The following is a 24,473-nucleotide window of genomic DNA, read 5'->3' as shown; positions in this document are numbered from 1 at the left end:
CTAGGCCGGACACTGTTTCTGAGCCTCAGTTTTCTCATCTGTGAAATGAGACTAGATGAATTCTAAGGTAGCTTATGACTGTGAGATTGATTTCATGACCCTTCTTAAGCCCTTTATCAGAGATTAATTTTAGAGTTGGAGGAGAGGTGATTCATCTAAAGTTTGAGAGAACAGACCCAAGGCAGCTGCCCCAGGGACTTGGGATCGGGAGCCAGGTAGGTCTTCGATCCCTCCATCTTGCTCCCTACAAAAGGCAGGTGAGGCCGGTGCCCCCGAGACGGATTTTTCTAGGGGCTTGGATCAACGCCGTTCCTCCTTTAAAAAAAAAAAAGTGTCTCCTGGCGGTCCTGCCCCGGGATGCCCCAGACTGCCAGGCAAGTGGCCTTCAGAGCCACCGCTAGCTGGATCGCTTTCAACTCTTGGGAAGGTTAAATACCTCGGAGGGGTCTATTGAAGGCAGCCGGAGGGGAGGGAGCTGCTTTCAATGGGGCCCCACGTTCCTAGCCCTCTGCTCCCCGCCCCCTCCCCCGGCCCCCCAGCCCCGCCAAGCTCCTCGGCCACTAATGATATTCCGCTCTCCATCCGAGCGTTCTTTGGCTGCAGTTTAACCCGAGCGCTGGGACTGATTTCCCTCTCACTGATCTCAGCTTGACATCCAATTAGCACAAGAATGGGATAGGAAGCCTGCAAAAGACTCCAGCTCCCCCTGACCCTCCCCGCCCCTCTCCCCACCACCCCCGTCGTCTTTTCTCTGAGCCACCGAGGGTTCAGGACTGAGCCCGGGGGGATTCAGACAAAGGCCAGCGGACTGTGGTCCCCACCAGAGCCCTCTAGCCCCCTCCCGACCCTCCTATTGTCTTCCTAGATGCTTCAGAAAGAACTGAAGGCGGTTCCTGCGGGAGTCTCAGGGGTCCGTCCCCTCCCCCCGCACCACCCCCACCCTACACTCCCCATCCCTAGATTCCGCCAAAAATGATCAAGAATTATAATCTTTAAAATCGCACATAGAAGCTAGCCCAGGAACGCACTCTCGTCAGCCTGGGGTTGGCGGAGCAAATGATGCTCCAGGGTCCTTTGGAAGGAACTTGAGAAGCATGCCAGACTGGGGAGTTTTGACGTTACCCTAGTTGCCCTAGGGGGATGCCGAAGGTTTCTGAACAGGGAACTCGGGGGATAAAAGCCAGGTTTAACAATTTACCTGACCACCTATGAAGAGGGAATGGAAGGGAGTAAAGGAAGCAAAGAGACCTGTGGGAAAGTTATTGAAATATTGGAAGTGATGAGAAACCGAGTATGAAGGAAAAACTGATAGGACCAGCTTATTGATTAGATTCAATTTAAGTATCTATGAATGAAAACAGAACACTATGCTAGACACTGAGGGACATAAACATTAGAAAAAAGAGGTCGAGCCTATATAGGATCACAGGATGTCACAACTAGAAGAAACCTCAGAACAATGAACATAAAATAATTATTAGAGTTAGAAGGAACCTTAAAAGCTTTTCAAGCATCTCATTTGGTATAGAGAATGGTAAGAGTCACAAAGGAGCCGTTGCCAACATGTAGTCTACCTTCATTTTAAAGGTAAGGAAACAGACGACGTTCTACAAGATTTTAAAGCTGGAAGGGTTGTGCTAGCCACAGAAAATGCCAAGTCGTAAAGTTCTGGTTTGAGGAATATCTGATTTGTCTACCTCCTCCGCCTGCGCTACACATTGTGTTTTCTGACTGACTACTGGAGAGATGGGAGGGCGTTGGGTTAGGCTAAGGGGAAGAGGTTTTGTCCCCTTGAAGGGCTGAGAATGCCAAATGGCAATCCTGGCTGGGGAATAATTGGGAAGACCGGGCTAGGAGGAAGCAAAGCCCTGAAAGAAAAAGAAGGGAGAAACTGAGACTTAAAGGAAATGCAGGTATACAAAGGAAACAGAATGAGCATGGGGATAATAAAAAAAAAATTCAGAATCAAAAGAGCCCAGGTCAGAGCACAGGCTCAGCTTAGGGAGACAGTCCTAGTTTAGGAATGGGAGGGAAAAAAATCTCCATTACCATGATATATTTCCAAAGATTTGAAGATTTCAACATAAGGAAGAAATTCCAGCCGTTATAGGAGTTGTACTTCGTTTGAAGGGAACCAAAATAAACATCTTTATATCAGTAAAATCAAGTTAGAGTGTCCGACTAAATAAATGGTGTAACTGGAAAAGCATTGGATTGGTTCGCATTGCCACCTGGGAAAAAGACTCAGGTTCTGTCAGTTGAAAGCAATTTTCGGGTCTAAGGCCTGCAATCTTTGCCAGCCCGCGGTTTAGTTCAGTTCTCCAGCCGGACCTCAGTTTTCCCCATCAGTTAAAAAAAAAAAGGGCTTAACCAGTCTTACAGTTACTTCCGGCTAGCGTTTTCCAGGATTCTGAGATCCTTCCTCCTCTGAATTCTCCCACTCCCTCCCACCCGAGTGGGCGGAGCTGCGTTGAGGGCCCTGACCAATAGTTGAGAAGAAAGAACCTTCCCAGGGACCCCGTCCAGTTCCCCGTCCGGGTAGAGCGGAAGTAGGTGGGCGTGTACTTCCGCTACCTGCGTCTCTCCCAAGATGGCGGCCCCCGTGTCAGTGCAGGTGGAGTTCGGGTGAGTCGAGGGTCTCGAGCCCAGGGGAGGGGAGGACCCCTATTCAGAAGGGAAGTATACCGCGCTGGCAACCCCTTCCCCTTCCCTCAGAATCTGTCGCAATAGAACGGCCCTCTCTCGCATCGCCTCCTGCCGACCTGTTTGATGCGCTGCCCTGGCGGGGCTGGGTTGCTATGAGAACGACGTGACCGTATTTTCCCCAGTAGATCCGCGCGTACTCCCGTGCGTCCGTGCCAGCCCCCTCTGGTTTGTGGGCCGCGCTTTAGACTCCGAGGCCCTTTACCAGTGATCGCTTCTGCCCTTCCTCGAGCCTGGAACTTGGAGTCTGGCCTGGGAGCTCCCGGGATCCAGAACCCCCCCCCCCCCGTTACGTCACCCAGTCCGACCACTGAATGAATGTGTAAGCAGCGCCGGACGGGGTTGGTTCTCTCTCAGCCCTAAAAGGAGAGAAGTTCCTTGAAGGCAGGGATTGTTTCGTTTCATTTTTAATCCTTGTAGCCCCAAACTCAGCGCGGTGTCTGGCCCACAAGCGGAGCCTAATAAATGCTAATCGGCTGACAAGGGAGCGCTTCCTGATGGAGTTTTAATATCAGAGCTTCTCAGAACTCAGAATGGAGGTCATTGATTTACACACGGAGAAATCGAGGCCAACGACCTGGCCAGAGAACTCATTAGTATCAGAACCAAGCATCCGTTTAAGTCTGATTTTCTTTTTTCTCTTTGAAAGGGAAGGGACAGAACCCAGAGTTTGATGATGAACAAAAGAGAAGATCTGGGACTTGTTCCAGTAAAGCAGGCACTCCTCTCCTTAGCTCTCCAGAACTTTCCATGTTAGTAATAGGTCAGGATCATTGAGGGTTTTTTTGTTTTTGTTTTTTTAGGTTTTTGCAAGGCAAATGGGGTTATGCTGCTTGCCCGAGGCCACACAGCTAGGTAATTATTAAGTGTCCGAGGCTGGATTTGAACCCAGGTACTCCTGACTCCAGGGCCGATGCTTTATCCACTGCGCCACTAGCTGCCCCTGTGAGCGCCATTTAGAAAAGGAAGTTTAGTTGGAGTTGTTTTTACTTCTTGCCCTGTAATTCTGTTGGATGAAATCCTACACATTTTCATCCTTTTGTGAATCCTTGACTTTGTCATTTGGTCATTGACAAATCCCATTTAGGGAGTTTGGGGTGTATTTTGGGCCATTTATCTTTCTTGAGGCCTGTGGATTCCCCAAATCCTCCACATCATCAATTTACAAATAAGGCCCTTTAAGCTTCGGATTGTCAGGGGATTAGTCTTTTCTACATCCTAGAATTTCTCTGTCAATTCTTACAGAATTAGGTCACTTCTTAGTGTTTGGACCATCTTTTTATTTATTTATTTATTTATTTATTTATTTTTAGGTTTCTGCAAGGCAAATGGGGTTAAGTGGCTTGCCCAAGGCCAGACAGCTAGGTAATTATTAAGTGTCAGAGGCTAGATTTGAACTCAGGTACTCCTGACTCCAGGGCTGATGCCCTATGCACTACACCACCTAGCCACCCCTTGAACTATCTTCTTAAACCTAAGCTTCAGTTTCTCATGCTACCAAAGACATTGTTGATTTCTAAGAAAACAATTTTTTTCTACCTAATTTAGGAAGCTGAGAAACTGGAAAAATAGGATTTCCTAGAAAGAAGGAAAATAAGTATTCTATACTATCTTAATCCTCAATCTCAAGATAATTTTTGCCTCTAGAATTCAGATAAATCAGTCTCAAAGAAGGAAGAGATATCAGAGACCATCCAGTTCACACTGTACTTGAACAAGAATCTTCTTTATATCTTTTAAAGAGGTTGCCAAGTTTAGAATTACTTCAGGTCTAAATTTGGATCTCTTTGCAACTTCTACTCATTCTTAGTCCTGTTTTCTAGGGTTAAGAAGAAGAAGTTTAATTCCCCTACCATCTTTCAAATACTTGAAGACTGCTATCACATACCCTTCAGGTTAAAGAATCCCAACTCCTTTAGCCAATCTCCCTATGATAAGCTCCTTCATTATCCTTATTGCCCTACTTGGATACTCCAGCACATAGATGTTCTTCATAAAATGTAGTTCCAGATTTGAAGACAGTACTCTAGGTGTTGTCCAACCAAGGAAGGGTATAGTGGGGATAATTATCTCCTTAGGTTGAATACCATGTTCCTCATAATGCAGTCTATGATTGTATTAGCTTTCTGGGCTGTTGACTCATTGAACTTCTTTTCCTTTGTATCTATGATCAAGTTACTTTTTAGTAGGTCTCTTTGCTATTTGATGATTCCCCCTTTTAGTTTAAAGATCACCTTTCTGGTCTTTCTGTACTTGAGCAAATAATACAAGACGTATCACAGAACTCACCTATTCATTCTTCCTCTCTGTTCTTGAATGATTTTTCCAACCCTCTCAAGATGGGGTTTAAACCAAAGAAGTGGGCTTACCTTTTTCTATAGTCTTTTGCAAATATAACATTTGTAGATATTCTAGCTTTTGTGCTATGAGACCTAAATAGAGCTGCCTTCCCATACCTTTCTGTTTTATAATCTTTTTTTAAAAAGTTGTTTCTTTATTAACTTGACAAGCATCAACAAACTTGGATATCTCCCTAAACAAAAACAAACCTCACATAGTACAAGTTTTTTGCCCTATTTCCACCTTCTATTCAGAGACACTGCCATCACTATACTAGATATTTTATAATGTATGAAGTAAAAGATGTCAGGTAACATAGCATATGATGTCTCTAGAGTAGACTAGATTGTTTTATATCTCGACAATCAAGATATTGTTGGAAACTTGGTTTAGATTGATTCCCAAAGGTTATAAGTGCTGCACAAATTAGCCCCAGTTCTCTTACTCAATCTTTTTTCTTCATCATTCCTTCTTTTTAAAACAAGCAAGTTTTTTTTTACCAAACAGGACTGTTGGGAAGGTGAAGTCAGAGATGGGGAGAGGTCTTTCTTGGAAACTTGCCTCCCAGTTTTTGCTGGAGAAGGAAAACTGGTTCTCTGATTCCCAGCATCTGCCACCAGGACAAATGTATTAAATTTCACTGAAAATTTCAGGTGGGAAAGAAGACAATAAAAGATTAGATCACTTGAGAGTGATTTGCCCTCTTTGAGATTTAAGCTACAAATCTTAAGCCAAAAATGTGTTCAGTCTCAGGCTTTCCTTGACTTCCTTCCATTCACCAAAAAACCTTTCACCTTGCCCTCTTCCAGTTAACTCAAGGGTTGGACATGAGAATGTATTTCCATCACCTGAAGAGCTGTTTCTTTGGAGAAGTCAGAGCCCCTCCATCCCTTATTTGTGGTCCAGTAAACACAGCTGCTGGCAAGTTAGCCATTGATCCAGATTCGGTCTCCACTCATTCATTTTAAAAGACAAACAAACCCCACCAGAAACCCAGTGCCTGTGGCTGGCACTGCCAGGTTTGGTCACTGCCTGTTGTTTGCTTGGGACCTATCAGATCCAGTTCTTTTCCTTTCTACATTTCCCTGACCTACCCCCAACTATGGAACCCCCTGCAAGTCTCCTTGTTTCCTCAACCCCCACTTTCCCCAGCTGCTGCATGTCCCGACCCCCACCCCAGAAGAAAAGAGAGCTGAGTTCTTGGAGGCCTATAAATGGAAGCTCTGTGCATGGCCCACAGCTGAAATGGTCCCAGCAAGTGGGTCACAGATGGGCCTTATCTCCTCCTTCATACTTCTGCAGCAACAAAGTGTGACCTTGTTGTGATTACAGACACCCCATGTTTCCCCCATCACAATGCCTGCCTTGGCCTTCCAGTGGTCTCTGTCCATCCCAGTTCCTCAAGTTGATAATGTTGGGGGAGGGTGGTTGTGTGTGACTTTGTCAGCTGCATGACTTCCCCATCCTTGCTTAAAGCTCAGCAGTGTCTTGGTTGAAAAAGTATTCTTACCAATTGGGAGGGCAGTGTTGTAGATTTAAAAGGGCTGCTTCTCCTTTCATTTAGAAGTCCCTTTAAATAGAATTTCAGGCAGGCTAGTTGAAAGTTGTATAGCAATAGCATAGTGTAGTGATAAGAGTACTAGACTAGCAGTCAAGAAATCTGTATTCCCACTCTGACCACTGATAACTTATTAGTTTTGTGACCTTGAACATATCATTTCCTCTCCTTTGACCCCATGTTCCTTTTATGTGAAATGAGGATCTTAATACCTCATCTACCTCTTTTTCACAAGTAGAATGAAAGGAAATCATTCACACTTATATATTAGCACATACATGCCTATATATTTATGAAAGAGCTTAATAAATTATGAAGTAGTATATATTATTTCATGTTATATATTATATAAGTATAAAGGATAATACCTACTTTTATTGTTATAGTGCCTGGGGTTGAATTCAGATATTGTCCAGCCTGATGTTTCTCTCTAGGAATGCTGGTTTTGACACTCTTAGCTAACTTTTGCTGAAGCATGTGTACTTCAGACTCAAGAATGGATCAACAGACCTAGTCAGGGAGAACTGAAATGTTTACCTTCAGTCAGATTTGCTCAGACATCCATTTTCTCATGGAAATGGTTTAGCCATGTGGTAACTGCTAAGTAGTAGAACCTGTTGGTTGGGAGAAGTTCTCACAGGGAACTAACTCCTTTGCACTGCTTCATTGGAAATACATAATCTTTTTAATGGCGACATCTTTAAACGGGTCACCCTATATGCTTGGTGAGCCAAAGTGTGGTGGGTGACCCCTGACACCTCCTGTTAGAGCAGACACATGAATTATCAAAGGCCTTAAGCTTTAAAAAAATTCAAGCCCTGAGCCTAAAAGAATATAATTGTTCAGGCTCTCTTTTCCTTTTATCTGGGAAGTTGTGCTGGTTGATTATGGGGGCGGGGGGGGGGGGGCAGGGGGTTAAAAGTATCATTGATATAATATAGGAATTAAATTTAAAAATTTAAATGTAGTGATTAAGTGAGATTTGAAGCACATTTTATGTTTTGATTTTTTTTTCTAAATCTGCTTTCAAGGACTAATTATTCAGGACCTTGGTCTCTGGAAGCCTTCCCTCTTATTCCCAGTCTTTTGGATACCCACTGGCAGTTCACCAAGGAATTAGCAGAGAAAGGAAGAAATCAAACTCCAGTCATCTGGTTTTGTGCCTTGGAAATAATGTCAGTTGTTGCAGAATTAGAATTTTAGGTTTGGAAAGGATTTCAATGGTCATCTAGTCTCACTGCAACATATTTGACAAGTAGTCATTCCTCTTGTGCTTAAGGGTCTCCAGTGAAGGGCACTGACTTCTTCCAAGGTAACCCATTACTTTAGAATAACGTCAATTAGGCTTCAATTTACTTATTTGCAACTTCTGCATATTGCTTTTGATTCCGCCCTTTGAAACCAAACAGAATTAGTCTAATCCTTAGATGTGACAGCTCTTTAGATACTTGAACAGAGCTATCATGTCCCCCCTGAGGTTTTTCTTTACCCTGTTAGACATCCTTAACAAATGACAGAGTCAAGATGTTTCATTGTTCTGGTTGTCTTCCTCTCAACATTTTCTAGTTTCTCAATGTCCTTCCATGTCTGTGCCAAAAACTGAATGAACACTGTTCAGATGTTGTCTGACCAGAGCAGAGTACAAAGAGACTGTTACCTTTCTAGTCCTGAACATGATTCTATTCCTAATAAAGTCTAAGATGGCCTAACTTTTTTTTTTTGGGGGGGGTGTATGTTTGGTAAGTTCATGTTGAACTTACAATTGACTAAAACCTTCAAATCTATTTCAGATAAACTATTATCTGTCCTTCTCCTTATGAAGTTGCTTTTTTCTCTAATTCATCTAAAGGTCATGTATAACTTTACCTCACAAAAATCCAATTCACATGCAAATCAAAGCATCAACCCCATGATGCCATTGATTCTTTTCAGGACTAATAACAAATCTTCTTTAATTGCCATTGAGAGTAGCTAGGTGTCTAGTGGATGAAACACTGGGCTTATCTTTATGGCTTCAAATCTGACTCAGACTCTAGCTATGTGACTCTGAGCTAGTCATTTAACTGTCTTTGCTTCAGTTCCATCACCTGTAAAATGAATTGGCAAACCATCCTAGAATCTTTGCCAGGTAAACCCCAATGGGGTCACAAAGAGTTGGACACTAAAAATGATTGAACAAAAAAATTCCCATTGACTTTCACATCATGAGATTCTATTGCTTTATCCTATAAAGTTCTTTTTGGATCCTGATTCTCATCTAGTGTATTAGCTTTTCCTTCCTGTTTTATGTCACCTGCAAATCTGATGAAATCTTTCTTTTAACAAGTTAGTAACCTTATCACAAAAGGAAGTCAGGTTAGTCTGGCATGACCTGTTCTTGATAATACTGTTTAGACTCTTTATAATTACTACTTCCTTTTCTTCAGTGTTGATTAAACATTTCTTAGATTATTCCTACTAGAATTTTCCTGAGAATTAAGGCCAAGAGCACTGACCTGTAGTTTGCAGACAACCTTACCTTCCATTTCTTGAAAAATCAGAACATTATTTTCCCTTCTTCAATCTTGCAGTGGTGTTTACAGCCGGATAGCTCAGTGGATAAAACGTTGACCTTAGAGTCAGGAGGACTGGAGTTCATTCAGCCTCAGACATTTATTTAGCTCTGTGACCTTGGGCAAGTCACTTAACCCTGATTGCCTCATATCCATGACCATCTCAGTCATCCTGCTTCATATCTAGCCACTGGACTCAGATGTCTGGAGGAGCAATGAGGCTAGTTACTTAGCATAGCCTCCCTCATTGAAATTCAATTCACATGCTTGTCATGGTATCACCTCCCTGCTGTCAGGGTATCACCTCCCTGATATCATGGTCTTCTTTTCTTTTCATATAGCTAAAAGAAATGCATTCTTTTTGTTGTTTATAGTTTTGCACTATATTTACAGGATAAGCTCTTCTGTTTGATCTTTATTACCTACTTTTGCTTCTAACTTCTGTATTTATCTTTGTAAAACTTAAGTTGGTTGATGGGTTACTCTGAAATATCAATCTCTTCAGACTCCTTTTTTTCACTTTTCTCATATTTTGAAATTGTTTCCCAATGTGGAAATGTATTTCATGAGTGCACATGTGTAATTAATATAAAGTGCTTACCTTTTCAAAAGAGGGGGAGGAGAGGAGAGAGGAAATTTGGAAGAAACAAATGTATAAAATTGTTTTTATATGCTGTTTAGAAGAAAAGAAGAACATTCTTTGAAAAAAATTGTTTTCCTTTTGTATCTTCCAAATTTTACTCTTGAAAGGTTTCCATCCCTCTTGGACTGACTTTTCTTGTAAAATTTTAGTCTGTGTCATCCTGCCTATCCTTCCTCAAAATCCTTTGGACTCTGTTTTCCAAGAATGTAGGGTTGAGGGGCAGCTAGGTGGCACAGTAGATAGAGCACCGGCCCTGGAGTCAGGAGTCCCTGAGTTCAAATCCAGCCTCAGACACTTAATAATTACCTAGCTGTGTGGCCTTAGGCAAGCCACTTAACTCCGTTTGCCTTGCAAAAAAAAAAAAATAAACTAAAAAAAACAAAAAGAATGTAGGGTTGACTGTAAAAGAAGGGGTGAAAAATACTGGGTGGATGGGGGTGGGGAAGAGTAATTGTAGGTATTCATTAATCCAGGCTCTCCTGCTTCAAGGCTGGGGCTTATTGATTCTTGGGTAGTTAAGAAGAGGTCCCATGATGCTACCTTGGAATCAGAAAGTATTTCAGACATTATTGAAGCCAAGCCTCTATTTTTACATTTGAGACAAAATGGAGTTATTTGTCCAGAGTTATTTGTCGCAGAGCTGAGTGACACCAGAATGGAATCTAGAAATATCAGATTTCCAGTTGGGTTCTTTTCAGTTGACCATACTCCAGTTTGGTTTGAAAGATAAATACTGAAAAACATTCCTTTTCTTCTATTGCCTCTTTCCCAATAAACAGCAGGACAGATATTATAAAATTTGGTGTTTGCCAAAATTCTGACGCTCCCTAACAGTTATAGTTGGAGCATGAACTGGATTTTTGTGGGTGTGTTCTTTCTATATGCTCTTGGTTAAGAGTTGATGTCTCATTTTCACTGTTTGTATCAGTTAAACAAGCATTTATTCAAACCTACTGTGGGCCACACAGTGGGGATACAGGTAGGAATTAAAGCACAATCACTTTCTCAAACTTAGCATCCCAGATAGAATGGATTATGATTAAAATGTTGAACCAGGACAACAAAGCTCATTTAGACAGAATAGAGGAAATGAGATCATTTGAGTTGTAAAAGTAAAGCATCAGGTTGAAAAAGGGGATAGATAATTTTAAAAGAACATTTTAGTATGGTAAAAATATTTATATTCCAGAGGTATTGTATAGCTACTTGCTTTAACCAAATTCTTGTACATAAACGCATATTTACTTTTTCCTGTTCAGTGTTGTTTTAGATTACAGCCCCTTCTTGCTCCCTATAATTTACTGAGTTTTTTCTTTATCATTTTCCTTGCAGAGGTGGGGCAGAGCTCTTATTTGATGGTGTAAAGAAGCACCAGGTCACTTTACCCAGTCAAGAGGAGCCCTGTGAGTATCAAACTTCTCACACCTGTTATACTAGGGGAGCAAAGATATGACCAACCTTAGTAGCTGGGGGGTATCCTGGACTGCTGAACTATATTTATAGGAAGTAGTAGACAGAAATTTCTGGCTATCCTCACTGGTGAGGATATCCTTTTTCCCCTTCCCTCCCTCCCCCCAAATCCTCTCCCTTTACCAGCTCTGCTATCAGTAGTTATGCATCCTGAGTGTATACATTGATTCTCGTGGTTCTCAGTGACCATAAAAATCTTGTTTGACTCTCTTTCAAATTTCTCCTCTTGCATTCTCTCTTTTTTTTTTAAACATATGTGTTCAGTGTCTTACATCTGAATAGACCCATCCAAAAACCATTATCTATGATCATGGACCTCTTGGGTCCAACCAAGTTTTCTTCCCCAAGCCATCTAAGCAAAGAAATAAAGAAGAGACTTGAACAGCTAAACCATAAGTATAATGAGAAATTTGAACATCCTCCTAGAAAACTGAGGCAGGAATCTAGAATCATCTGACAATAATTATTTGACAGTATTTGTGATCCCTTAATTACCTACCTTCCCTGATATTGATAAAAGTTTGCTTAAAGTTTCTTTTTTTTTTTCTTTTTTTTTTTCTTTTAGGTTTTTGCAAGGCAAATGGGGTTAAGTGGCTTGCCCAAGGCCACACAGCTAGGTAATTATTAAGTGTCTGAGACTAGATTTGAACCCAGGTACTCCTGACTCCAAGGCCGGTGCTTTATCTACTACGCCACCTAGCCGCCCTTGCTTAAAGTTTCAAGTCATAATTTTATTTCTTTTCATCTTCTACCTTGTTCCTTAGGTGGGCATGTCCAATATCCCAAATCTAATCTAGGATTGCGACCTTTTTTAGAAAAAGGTAAAAAACTAGAGAAGATCCAGGCAATGGCAGCTTGAATGTTTAAAAAGCTAGGGAACTAAAGAATGGGGAAGATTTGGTCTGAAAAGAAAAGACTGGCATGGATGGATTAGTTGTGTCTGTGAAGCTAGTAACCTACTGAACCTTCAAATCAACAGACATCCAAGATGAATTAAACTGAAATTATAAGAGGAAAGGTTTAAGTTAAACCTGGGGGAAATAATATAATGCATTTCAAGATGGTTTAAAAGATTGAATGGGGTGATTGAGGATGATGGTTGCCAGGGAATGGATCTGGGTACCAGTACAGTGGCACTGTGAGACTAATGTAGTGGTAAACCCCTTGTGTACCCACTGGGCATTAGCCCTGACTTGTCCAAGATTAAAGGCAAGAGATTGGACTCATTTTAACTCTCCAAACCCAAATTTGTGATCATACTAATTCTTTAAATGACAATTCTCTTTTAAATAGTGCTCCATTTTCCATCCACAACCATCATCTGTCCTAGGGGGAAAGGTACATACTGTAGGGTGGAGACTGAATTCCTAGATTCTTAGAAGAGCCTGGATTTGGCAGCTTTCTTCTGGCACTGTGGGAGGATGTTGGGCTGAGACTCATTTGCAGTCAAATGGATCATTGTCCAGGTCTGTTGGCTCCCACTGGGGGGCTAGGACAGAGATGGTTCTGTCTGCCTCAACGAGAGACTCTGAAATTCTCAGACAAGCAAAACTGTCCCACTGAACTGAGAACAGGACATCTATGGGGGAGAACTAAAATGTCACTATATGATTGGGTAAACTGAAGCAGATATGATGTTGTTGTAGGATAAATTGATATCAAACCCAGATCATGGGTTTGATTACTGTCCAGGCAATCCTGGCAACCTTTTGAAGAAAGACCTCTGAGATCTCATTAGGAGACCTGATGTTACTAGCTTTGCCCTAGGATTCCATGCATTTAACTTCCTTTCTGAAGAATTCAAAGGAGTCATAGTTTCAGTGCTGAAGCATGATTATCTTCCCAAGCAAAAAGAGGACAAATGACTTATGATGATGTAATGAGTCTAGGGTAAAGCAGTATAGAACTCAGATGTCCCTCATATTCAATATCCCCCCCCCCCCCATACTCTGGTCTTTTAATTTTCTGTAATATTCTTCCTGGTGAGAGAAGGGTTAGAGGGGAAAGAAGACAAGCTTGGATACAATATATAGTTGCCAGGCATTGCCTAGTAGTGTTCCTTTTGCTGCCCAGCACGCTTTAAATTTGGGCAGCATGCATATCCTATGTAGCATTAACTTGTCATGGAAGAAGAACTGGGACTGGATCTAGGTTAAAAGTGGCATTCTGGCTCCAGCACTAGGCAGCAACTGCCAGGCATTGAGCTGACACCTCTGTGCCCAGTGGGTAGCCAAGGGGTTTGTACCACTGGACCAGCCTCATGGTGCCACTGAACTGGTACCCAGATCCATTCCCTGGCAGCCAGCCTGGCCCAGCTGCTGCTGCTTGGCTGAGCAGATCCCAGCAGTCCCAGCAGAGAAAACAGCAGCTACAAGATTGGAATGAATATTGAATTTGAAGTCAAGATTCTGATCCTTTTTCTGTGACTAACCAACTGTATAGAGATAGGGCCTAGACCTGTAATTTCCCTAGTATTAGAAACTTCTCTCAGTGTTTTATTGTACTTTATTTTGTTAAAATATTTTGCAGTTGCATTTTAATCCAATTTGGGCCACATTTCATAGTTTATGGCCTCCTGTTTGACACCTCTGCCTGGAGCATTGGGCTCACACAGCCAGTTTGGTCAAAGCAAGGACTTTATCAGGACTTCTGGCTCCTAGACCAGTTTTCTGTCTGCCACATTTTCCCTCTTTTTAACCAGCTGTGTGACCTTGGACCAGTCACTTCTCTGGGTTCTCGGTTTCTTCTGTTATAAAATGAAAGAAACTGGACTAACAATCTTTAAGGCTCTAGTAGACTAATTCAGATTGGTGAAGTGAAGGGAAAGCACCCAAAATGAGTAATATTTCCAAGAGAACCCACTGGAAGAAATGAAAGTTTAGGGGAGCTATCATTACATTGATGGGGAGTGAAGCAAGTCTACCTGCATTCTAGTTTAAGCTTTACTCAGCTCCCTCCCTTCTTCATCTATAATATGAGAATCATAATTGTACAGGGTCAGAACTCAAGGAAAGGCTTTAGAGACCATTAGAGTTAGTGTCCTTGTGTTACAAAGAAGAAAGAGCCTGAGACTCCAGGAAAGGCTAGAGCTTTACCCAGGAGTTCAACTGAACAGTGGAAAGTCAACTTTTCTGGCAGGATGGACAGTTGACCCTTTGTCATACCCCTGAGAGACCATTTCTAGACCCAGTCTGCTCTCACATCCTAACTAAGATTTTCACTGATTAAGTTTCCCATTTCTGGGGGCTGGGAATTGGGGGAATTGTTTTCATGTCACTGAGATGTCTCCCATGCAGGATAGATCTGGAGAAGAGAGAATGTTAACTAAAAGATTAAGACTCAGAGAAGGTAACCAACACCTGCTTAAGCAAATGGCCTGGGGGATTTCTCTAGTGAGGAGACAGGTGTGTCAATCCATGGGCCCCTCAGAACCAGAAGGAGTTGGGCTAAAGCCAAGGCAGTTTACCTTGCAGCTTAACTTTTCCAATCTCCAGGACAAAGCCCCAAATTTCTATTTCTTCCCAGTCATCCACACATTCCTACACAGACATACAAGATAACCTTCTGTCCAGTCCCAAACTTTCCCCCCTACCCACCCTATTTCCTCCTCTCCCTCTCCTCTCTTTGTGCCTGTCATGACTCCGCAGTTTAAAGGGTGGCCAGAGCAGGAGGGAGGGAGCTCCCCAGCTCTTTAAACTGCTTAGCATGCGCTTCACAGTGGCTTCCAGCACCAGCTGTTCCTTTCTCCTGCTCACCCTCGCTCTTGGGGCCTGTTTGCTGAGCCCCCCCAGCTCCTGTGCAAAATTGCTTTTGAAAAGAGCCACTTTCTGCTTAATTAAACAATGAGGAGCGGTCCTCTCTGCACATCTGTAAACCTCCTTCTGCAGGCCCTTTATCCCACAAACTGCTCCATTCTTACCCTCATTCATTTGTAAATGGACCCTACACCCAGCCCCCCCCCTCCCCTCACTCCATTCCCCTCATCCACTCCCACCCTTTAGGCCTTTCTTCTCCCCTTTCAAGTAAGGCCTGCTAGAGAGAAGAGTCTTTACTTGGTGGCAGTGGAAGGGGCCCATGGCACTGGCCTCCACAGATTTTTAGGTTGGTCCATAGGAAGGCATACAGTCTTATGGTCTAAGCCAAGGAAAGATGGGAGCAGACCTCCCCATTAGCAATACAAAGGAAGTCAGTTCCACCACAGGATAAACTGAAATTTCCCAGGAGAGGTGACTATGCTCTCAGAGTATAAGGTTCCCTACATGGTAATGTTGAGCAAAAGACCTTTTAACTCCCCCACAACTGCTTCTCATGAAAAGGCCCGGGGGACTATAATAATAATAATAATAATAATAATAATAACAATAACAATAACCAATATTTGATTTGAGCTTTAAAGTTGGCGAAGTGTTCCACATCCATTATCTCAGCGTTACCAAGATCCTGGGTGTTCATGACTCAATCTGAATGAGACTTCATAAAGGATTGAAATACAGATCCAGAAATTTTATTTTTAGGATTATCGTTACTTAGTGTGAGGAGGCTTAGGAGGTGCTCTCCAGTCCCAGTGACTCCCTCACTTCCCTGCCTTAGGTTCCTTCCATAGAGGGCACTTGACAGTTCTCTAGACTTAAAAGAGGTGGGGGGCTACTAACTCCTGTGGTACCCTTTCCTGGCTAAGTTAGTCATGGCCTTGTGTGTGGTGTGTGTGGTGTGTATGGGTGTATCTATCTGCGTCTGTGTCTACATCTGTGTCTGTGTGTAAAACGAGCCAAAATGGAGAGGAAAATGAATGGAGATTTGGAATCTCTGGGGTTCAGGCCTATGATTCAAAGACCAAGATTCTAGTTCCTAGGCTGATCCCAAGAGAAAGGAGGTAGGGGATCCTATGAAGTACTCCAAAAAAGGAAGATAACTATTCAACCCTAGTACTTAACTCATTGGATTCTGATGTTGATGCTAGACAAAATCATGTTATTTTCCAAGAGTAATCTGACCACTTGCATGGATGCCCAGGTGCTTCTTGAGGGTAAGACTAGGTTTACTTTGCCTCCATATCTCCAGAACCTAGTGTAGTGCCTGTATTAGATGGTTCCTAATAAATGTTCGATGAGTGATTGAGCCACTTAAAAAGTGCATATGGTGCTTGTTATCTTCTAGACCTTCAGTCACATACTCCATTATCCTGTGTGAGTTGTCCCTTTCTCAGTTCTCCTCTGCCATTCCTTCATTCACTCACCCATCTTTACTGCTTTTCCTTTGCAAGAAAAGCACTGTGCTAGGCTGTTTGGGTCATACAAAGATGAATAGGACTCCACCCTGGCCACCTAGCACCTGCAGTCTACTAGAAGAGCTGAGATGTGGACATGGGACTAGAATACAAGGCAAATGTATTAAGACCAGGTGAAGGTAGAGGCCAGGTGAGGTCATTTCTAGAACTGGATAATCCACTGTGAGGATGTGAATGGAGGAAGATAGTCAACTGGGAGGGTGAGGGTAAGATTTTCACCTCTCAGAGACCAGTTCCCAAGTCTGTCCTCTATTTACTAGCACCTGACTGCTTAACCCTTCTGCCTCCCTGGCTGCCTTTGGAAACCCACCATCTGGCTAGGAAATCTGTTTGCATGTTGTTGGTCCCAAAGTAAGGCTAAGATGAGGTATCAGCCATTTTATTCTTTTTCTGGGTACCCCAACTTTTCTTAATCCTGGGTATGTTTTAGAGAGGAGAAAAGGTAAGGAAAGGGGGAGATTTTATCCAGAAATAGAAGATTTAGGTGTATCTTGTTAGTAGTTTTGAGAAGGGAGACATCAGACATCAAACCCACCCCCCAAACAATAAGGGTGGTGAGGCAGGGCCCAAACCATGGTAACAGGCTGGCAAGAATGTGGGCGGGGCTAGGGGTGGGCTAGGCCAAAGTTAGTGACCGCAGCAAATGAGAGCTAGGCTTTGGGCATCATGATAAACGAGCCAGGACTGGGTCAAAGGAATAGCCCCATCCCCCACATTTCCCAGACTTTGTAGGCAGGGCAGCCAATGGTACTGTCATTTGGATGACCCCGTGGTGACCATAGAGCCCTGAATCCTTATCCATGGTACTAGCCCAGACAAATGACAATGTTCCCTCCTCTGTTCGAAGGACACAGCTCAGCTCGAAGGAAAGCTCAGTCTCTAGAGGAAGTGGGGAACCCAGAGAACCAGAACATGGCTGATCTCATCTCTCTACATGCCAGAAGGGAGTGGGAGTGGGAGTTCAGGGGAGGGAAAATGTGAATTCCCACAGAGCTTTCCAGTTCACCAGGGTGCAGAGGTTTACACAGACTAGTCTGGTCTCCACATTTCTCATTCCAGGCACTTGCCCTGTAGTGGCAATTCCTCTCTGCACACAGACGCACATCCTCTCCCTTCACCAAGGCCTCACTGATGGATCTGTCAGGCCTGGGCAGTTTTATCGAGCAGTAGGAAGATCTATGGGCCCACTGCTCACCAGACAGTGCCAAGATGGAGGCCAAGGGGAATCAGAGCCAAGGGGAAACCCAAGCCCATTGCTTCCCGGCTCAGAAAGGCCCTAGGGAGGAGCCCCACCAGGCGACCAAAATCATCACAGATCATTAGGCACAATGCGCCTGCGCTTCCACGTCCTCTATCTCCCCCCCCCCATCCCTCTATCTCTTTTTCTCTTGTCTTCTCTGCTGCTCTAATGCAAAGTTATAAGAATTGCCGTTTTTAAATCAGCAATCCCATGGTATGAATGCTCTGGTGCTCAGGGGGCACACCATAGTCTGTGACAGAGGAATGGGCTGGTTAGTTCAAAATTGAGTGTTTGGATGTAATGATCTCTCTCTCTTAGCACTTCAGAGAAACTATTTTCATTAATGAAATGTTTGGGTTTAGTGTCCAGCTGTACTGTCCAAATATATTTTTTTAACTTTTTAATCTCTTCCAAGCATTATTTTTACTCCTGGGCTTCAGCTCCATGCCACAGTTTAACCCACAAAATTATCCTGCATTTAAAGGACAAAGATGTTGAGTCTCCCTGGGTCCATGGCTTTGGCATCTGGGCCAGCACTCCCATCAATTACCTTCCCACTAAGTGGCCGTGTTTCCTCCTAAACCAGTGTAGACTTGAAGATTCAGAGTAGAAAGACTTTGGGGATGTTTTACTGCATTCCTAAGTATAACCTGTCTAAAGTAGGAAGGATAGTGATAATAACTCATATTTGTATAAGTCATATTTATGACTTATATGATATTTTTCTCATAATAGCCCTGTGAAGTAAGTTATACAGATACTGTTATCTTAGTTTTACAAATGAAGAAATGAATTTGCCCTTGATCATCCATCTAATAAATGTTGGAGCTGAGATGGAAACTCAGATCTTCTTGCTTTCAAGCCCAGTGTTCTCTTCAACACACTGCATGTTTCAGAGGCCATGAAGAAGGAACATAGGGACTGAGATCCCTTAGTACCAGAGGCTTAGCTTTCTCACCAGTTTTTTTCTCTCTGCACAACAAGAATGACCCATCTGGGGCATGGCAGTTTGAGGTATGCAAGGCCAGAGGGAGGGAACTACTGAGCTATTTGTCAGTGTCTCCCAGCTTACTGATGGATTCTTCTCTCCCCTCGGCCTCCCTCCTCCAAAGGAAATTAACTGATATTATCTCTCCTACAATTGTTTTTCTTCCTTCACAAAGAGAAATGTATGCCAGCCAAGAGCAAAGATGGATCCTCCCAGTCTGGGGCTGAGAAGGAGAGATAAAGGTGGAAAAGAGATATTCTGGGTGGTAGGAAGGATACTGAGAACAAGGGATTACCCATACAGACAGGCCCATTTAAAGTCTGGTTATACCAAGGATTGGCTGAGCTTTGGTGGCCAGCCATGATAACCCTTTTCCAGGGTTTTTTTGGTTAGTTTTGTAATCTTCCTACTCTTCCATTCAGGACATTTTCTTTCATTTATTTTAGCTTCAGATTAAATTTATTCTCTCTTACCCATCCCTAAGTCTCCTTTTCAAAATAAATTGACCCTTTCTAAAGTGCCCTAACTCAGACTCCTTCAGTGTCTTCACCCTCAAAATGATGTTCTTAATAGCAACCCATCTCATAAGATTGTGAGAATCAGATGAGATGAAGCTTAAAACACTCATAAAGCTTAGGTTGAAAGTTTAGGTACCTAGCAGGAGCTTAGTAAATTTGTATCTTCTTCCTTCCCATTTAAGCATGATTCTAGCAGCTTCCATGGTTTAAAAGAATGCTATCTCTGCAGACTTTCTTTGTCCTCCCCTTTGGATCAAAGAACTTCTAGTCATGTTACCAAGCAGAGGGGCTATAGTCATGTTACCAAGCAGAGGGGCTGGGCTTCCTGGGATCATGGTTGATCGGTCTTGCCCTCTCTTTTTTTAGGGGATATCCGAAACCTTCTCATCTGGATAAGGAAGAACCTGCTGAAGGAGCGACCAGAGCTATTCATCCAGGGAGATAGTGTGTAAGGCCCTTATTCCTTTTCCCTCCACTAGGGTCAAGTTGAGGGAAGGATGCCCCACAAGAGGCATGTCACACAGAAGATGGCTATCTTCTCTGAACTTGTGCCACTAGCACCCAGGCACATGTCTGATAGGAAATACTTGCCGACTGATTGGTTAATTGATTGAAGCCTCAATGATTTAGGAAGCAAGACTGGTGAGTGTATGAATTTTGGTGCTACCAGGCTTCCCTGGATGAGGATAAGCCAGGGCTCTAATCTTCACCCTTTTCTTGAGGAGGTTGTTTTTCCTCATAGACAGAAGAAGTAACTGAGACCAAAAGGAGGGATGGAAATCTTAAGTGATAGAACCCATTCCAAGAGTCAGCTCGAGAGAAACTTAAAATTACTGTGTGTCTTGTTCTCCCCCCCACACACACACCCATTCCTGACTGAATTTGAGATCCTAAATTTTTATTGCCAGATAGAAGGGGGAATGGTGAGTATAGCCAGGTGGTAAATTCAGCTTTTTGTGACCTTGGGTAGACTGCTTCTCTCTCCTGGCCTCAGTTTCTCTGTCTATAAAAAGAGAAGGTAAGAATTACAGTTCTGGTATTCTATATTTCTAGTGAATTATTTTGCTATGTGTATTATTAGTACATTATTGGACCTGAGTGTGAACAGTCACCCCTCTAATAAACTGGGTATCTGCAGAGTAGATGTTTATATGTCATAAGGCAGATTTTTTTCCCCTCAGCCACTGTAGTTATGACTTTTCCCTGTCCTACTATCATTGTGAAGTGAGATTGAAACCATCAGATTCATACTACCCCCGTCTGTTGCCTCAGCATCTACCTCCTCTGCACGTATCACAGGGCTGGGGCTATCCTCTCTGAGAAACAGCCAAAATCTACCACTGGGAAATCACTTTATTTTTAAAATGAGGCCAACCTGGTGGAAAAAGGGAAAATCATTGCATTCTGCCTGGGCTCATGGCAAAGGGTGAGGCATGCCTGTTTGTAGCATCCCTGTGGTCCAGGTCAGATGTCTCTTACTTGTCCCCAACTCTGCTCCCAAGAGACAGACTTGAGATAGAAACTTGAACTAGGACCCTGCATTTCACTGAACTTTCAAGACTTCAGAAATGGGATACTTCAGGGTTTAATTCTGGGGCTAATTTATCTCTTAAGGGAATTGTAGGGATTGTGAGATCCCCAATATAGATTCCAAGCATTAACTAAGTGAGATTGATCCCCATTGGGTTTCCCAGGAAGCTAGTTTACACTTTCTAAACTGGTACTAGATAGGTTTCAGACAGTTGAAATCTTGTCTGACTCAAACTCCTGGGGACTTAACCAGTGACATCTTCATATCTGCATGGAGACTGCAAGGAGAGGCGAGAACAGTGACTCTCACCTCCTCCTACAAGGAGATAACTAGATGTACCAAACTTAGCCAGTAGAGCCATCACCAAGAATTTCCTGTTGAATTCCTGCTGATACCCTGGAAAAATGTAGACTCTTCCTGGAAGCTCTTAAAAGATACAAACTAATCTTAGAGCTGATGTTAGAGGGGCCTTGAGAACCCCACTCCCTGACATTGCCTCAAAAAGGGATCTAGGATTTTCACATTTTTCTCTCCTCTCCAGAAGCTTCTTATACCCAGGTACCAGTTTTTTGGGCTCATCACCCAGTATGGTCTGGTGGGGTGAGCAGCAGTAGAGCTGTGTTCTGAACACAGATATCCTGTGACATGACCTTGAGCAAGGACAGGGTGGGGGGAACAACTGATATGCCTGCCACTGTGCAAGGTCTTAACTCATTTAGTAAGTTGTACTCCTCTTTAGGTCTCAGTAGCCTTCAATAGAAAATGAAAGAATTATATTTGGTGATCTTTAAAGTCCCTTCTGGTTTTCAAATTCTATAATTCTCTTTCCCACAGACGGCCTGGGATTCTGGTACTAATCAATGATGCTGATTGGGAGCTACAGGTCAGTAAAGCAGTGGGCAGCTTTTCCCTTGGTAGGCCCTACCACAATTTCCTCTTGCTTCTCATTGTCAGAACTCTGAGCATCCCCTTCCTCTGTCCTGTGTTTGCCCTTGAGTGGAGGGAGGCTATAGAAGACTCAGTCTGAGACAGATGAAAACTGAGAGAGTGTTAGTGTTTGGCCAGTTTAGGAAACCATTTCGTTTTTCTTGGAAGCAATCATATCTTTCCCTAAGCTACAATACCTCTCAGGGTTCATAACCCCACATGACCAGACTGAGTCAGAACATTGCTGATGTTCTCTGTCTCTCTGTCTCTCTCTCATCTTTCTCCCTCTCCTGTCCTTTTCTGTCTTTTTTTCTCTCCCTGTCTCTTCACTTTCTCCCTTTCTCCTCTACTTTTGTCTTTCTTTTCCCCTTTCTGTCTCTCTTTTTCTGCCTTTCTCCCTCTTTTCCCTCCTTTCTTTCTCCCTCTTCCTTTCTCTTTCTTTCCTCTCCTTTTATGTCTTTCTGCCCTCCTTCTCTCCTTTTCTCTTTTCTCTCTCTCCTCTCTCTTCTCTCTTTTTTCTTTCTCTCAGGGTGAATTGGACTACCAATTACAGGACCAAGACAGCATCCTCTTCATCTCCACACTACATGGTGGTTAGAGCATCTGTCCTCCCCTGTCTTCAGTTCCTGCAGCTCCCAGGGACCTTCAGGGCAGAAAACATCCAAAATGGAACAAAAGAGACGGAAATTCTACCCCTCCCCCTTCCCCCACAGCCAGAGCATGTGGGACACCAAGCCTCCCATGACTTTGTCTTCATGGGGAAGAACCAGAAGCAGAAGAACCCAGATAGTCCTGTTCTCTCAACACTTCCCCTTGCTACATCCTTACCACTCCCTCTCCAGCCTTAGCAGCTTTCCCTATGGGAAGGGAAATGAGGCCAGGTACTAAAAATGTGCTGCTTACAGCTTGTGCACTAATGGAAGAAGCTACTACCACCTCCTTCCCCAAAATGGGGAGTAGGGGTAGCTCTGCCAAGAAACCTGCCATAGATTGCACCCTCCAATAAGATGTGCCTCAAAGGGAGGTTGTGGTTCTTCTGCCCCCACTACTCTGCAGTCATCTTTTTGAGCTCTGAATCCCTATCCTCCTGCCTTTTATGGAACTGTTCCAATACTCTAAACTGTGTCACCTTGGGCAAGTCATTCATCACCCTAGGTTTCAGTTTGCTTGTCTGTGAAATTATCTTTTGATGATCTTTAAGAACGCTTTCAAATTCTAGAATTCCAAGACTGAGATTCCTTGCCTCAGTTTCCTCATCTCAGAAGCCAAGGCTCCACCTGCCTCTTCCAGTGTCATTACTGAGCCTCAGCTGGGGTCCCCTATTCAGTGCTGCCTCTTCCTCCTCCTTCTGCCTGGATGCCCCCAGCTGCTCCAGCCTTGCGCCTCTGACTCCCCTAGCCCTTGACCTAGGCCTGCCCCACAATATACAGGCCACCAGATGGATTCCTGGGTCCCCTCCCCCAGAGATAAAAAAAACTGTCGTCTGTCATATACTGTCTGAAGACACCTGGGCTTTGTGTCTCACTAGGGAGGGTTATAGACCTCTTCACTGTGCCTCAGTTTCCTCTCCAATGCCTAGGATTTTACCATTATGAACTTAAGAGTTACCCAAAAACCAAGGCCCAAGAAACTGCTTTATGACATATTTGGGACCTTCCAGCATCTTTCCCCACAGCATGCAGACCCATCTGGAAGTCAACATGGCGGTGCCTGTAACAGCCGGCATTGGGCAAATAAAGGCTTTCATGCCTGTTGTTTTTTTCTTTATTGCCTGGAGCCTCATCCTAGATACAGCTGGGCAAGGTCAGTTGTTGGTATCCCAGTGACCTCATAGCACAGCTCCCAGCTAGATGTAAATCTCCCAAGGATTCTGAGAATCATCCCCTTACCTCCCTGGAGCAAGTTTAAGGGCTCAACCACAATTGTCTAGACAAGGTCTGGGAATAGGAGAATACTATTGGGGAAATTTGAGGGGACCAGGAAAAATTGAATCCAGCTTGATCTGGACCTCTCAGCAGATTCAAGTTCACAGTAAGCTGCTAATATCCGCTCATCCCCCTCTCCCCCTCTCCCTTGTATACATAATGCTGAGTATTATACTGTCCACCATAGGGTCCATTTCTAGTCTCTCAGCCTGTCAGATTGAGTTTTCTGGAACCTCTACCTCCCAATTTCGCCAGTTGTCTATGGTTATATCTCTAATTCACTTCATCTTCAGAGAAGAGTTCTTTGTAAATGTTGGGTATCCCCAATTCCCTATCTTGGATGTTTATCTCTTCTCATTATAAATATAGGAAAGAGTGTGTTGCTCGCTCACTCCTCAAACTGATAGTCTTTTAGAACTCTGGGCATGGCTAGGCCCCAAAGATCCTTTGTATATCCAGAAGGAGAATGTAATCCCCTGTCCCAAAACTAGAGATGAGAAGGGGGAACAGAAAAGGAGGAAATAAGGGTACCTCGGGCAGAGAAAATTATTTCCCCAATAATTAGTTATTCAAGTTGAATGGGAGAGGACGAGAATACCTTCCTCCCTTTACCCACTTTCCAGTCATCCTCTAAATGAGAGCTATTCCAGCCTCATCTCCCTCACTGTTCCCTCCCCGGGGTATAGAATTTTTTTTGGCCTTGATGTGTCAGGAGTGAAAGATGGGGTGTTCACCGCAACACCCCCCCCCCAGTCGTACCGGCCTTATTTTAGGGCCAGTGTTGGGATGCA

The 24,473-nt window shown here is 43.4% G+C and overlaps 1 protein-coding gene across 1 annotated transcript; it reads left to right on the top strand.

Annotated features, from left to right (window-relative positions):
- Positions 1-2,559: 2,559 nt before the first annotated feature.
- URM1 (ubiquitin related modifier 1) lies at positions 2,560-23,511 on the top strand. Its single transcript, XM_074211036.1, has 5 exons — positions 2,560-2,625; positions 11,129-11,199; positions 19,666-19,747; positions 21,665-21,713; positions 22,287-23,511. Exons 1-5 carry the CDS (start codon positions 2,591-2,593, stop codon positions 22,353-22,355), a joined length of 306 nt encoding a protein of 101 aa, XP_074067137.1. The 5' UTR covers positions 2,560-2,590; the 3' UTR covers positions 22,356-23,511.
- The last annotated feature ends 962 nt before the right edge of the window (positions 23,512-24,473 follow it).

This window comes from Macrotis lagotis, chromosome 1, assembly GCF_037893015.1.
Source record: "Macrotis lagotis isolate mMagLag1 chromosome 1, bilby.v1.9.chrom.fasta, whole genome shotgun sequence".
In the NCBI taxonomy this organism is placed as follows: domain Eukaryota; kingdom Metazoa; phylum Chordata; class Mammalia; order Peramelemorphia; family Peramelidae; genus Macrotis; species Macrotis lagotis.
This window is presented reverse-complemented; position numbering and strand designations above follow the sequence as displayed.

What these genes read in the sequence shown, in the direction of transcription:
- URM1 (XM_074211036.1), top strand. Translation starts at nt 2,591, where the DNA reads ATGGCGGCCCCCGTGTCAGTGCAGGTGGAGTTCGG. An exon ending in TCAGTGCAGGTGGAGTTCGG is followed by an intron (nt 2,626 to 11,128) that starts GTGAGTCGAGGG and finishes TTTTCCTTGCAG; the next exon opens with AGGTGGGGCAGAGCTCTTAT. An exon ending in TTCATCCAGGGAGATAGTGT is followed by an intron (nt 19,748 to 21,664) that starts GTAAGGCCCTTA and finishes TCTTTCCCACAG; the next exon opens with ACGGCCTGGGATTCTGGTAC.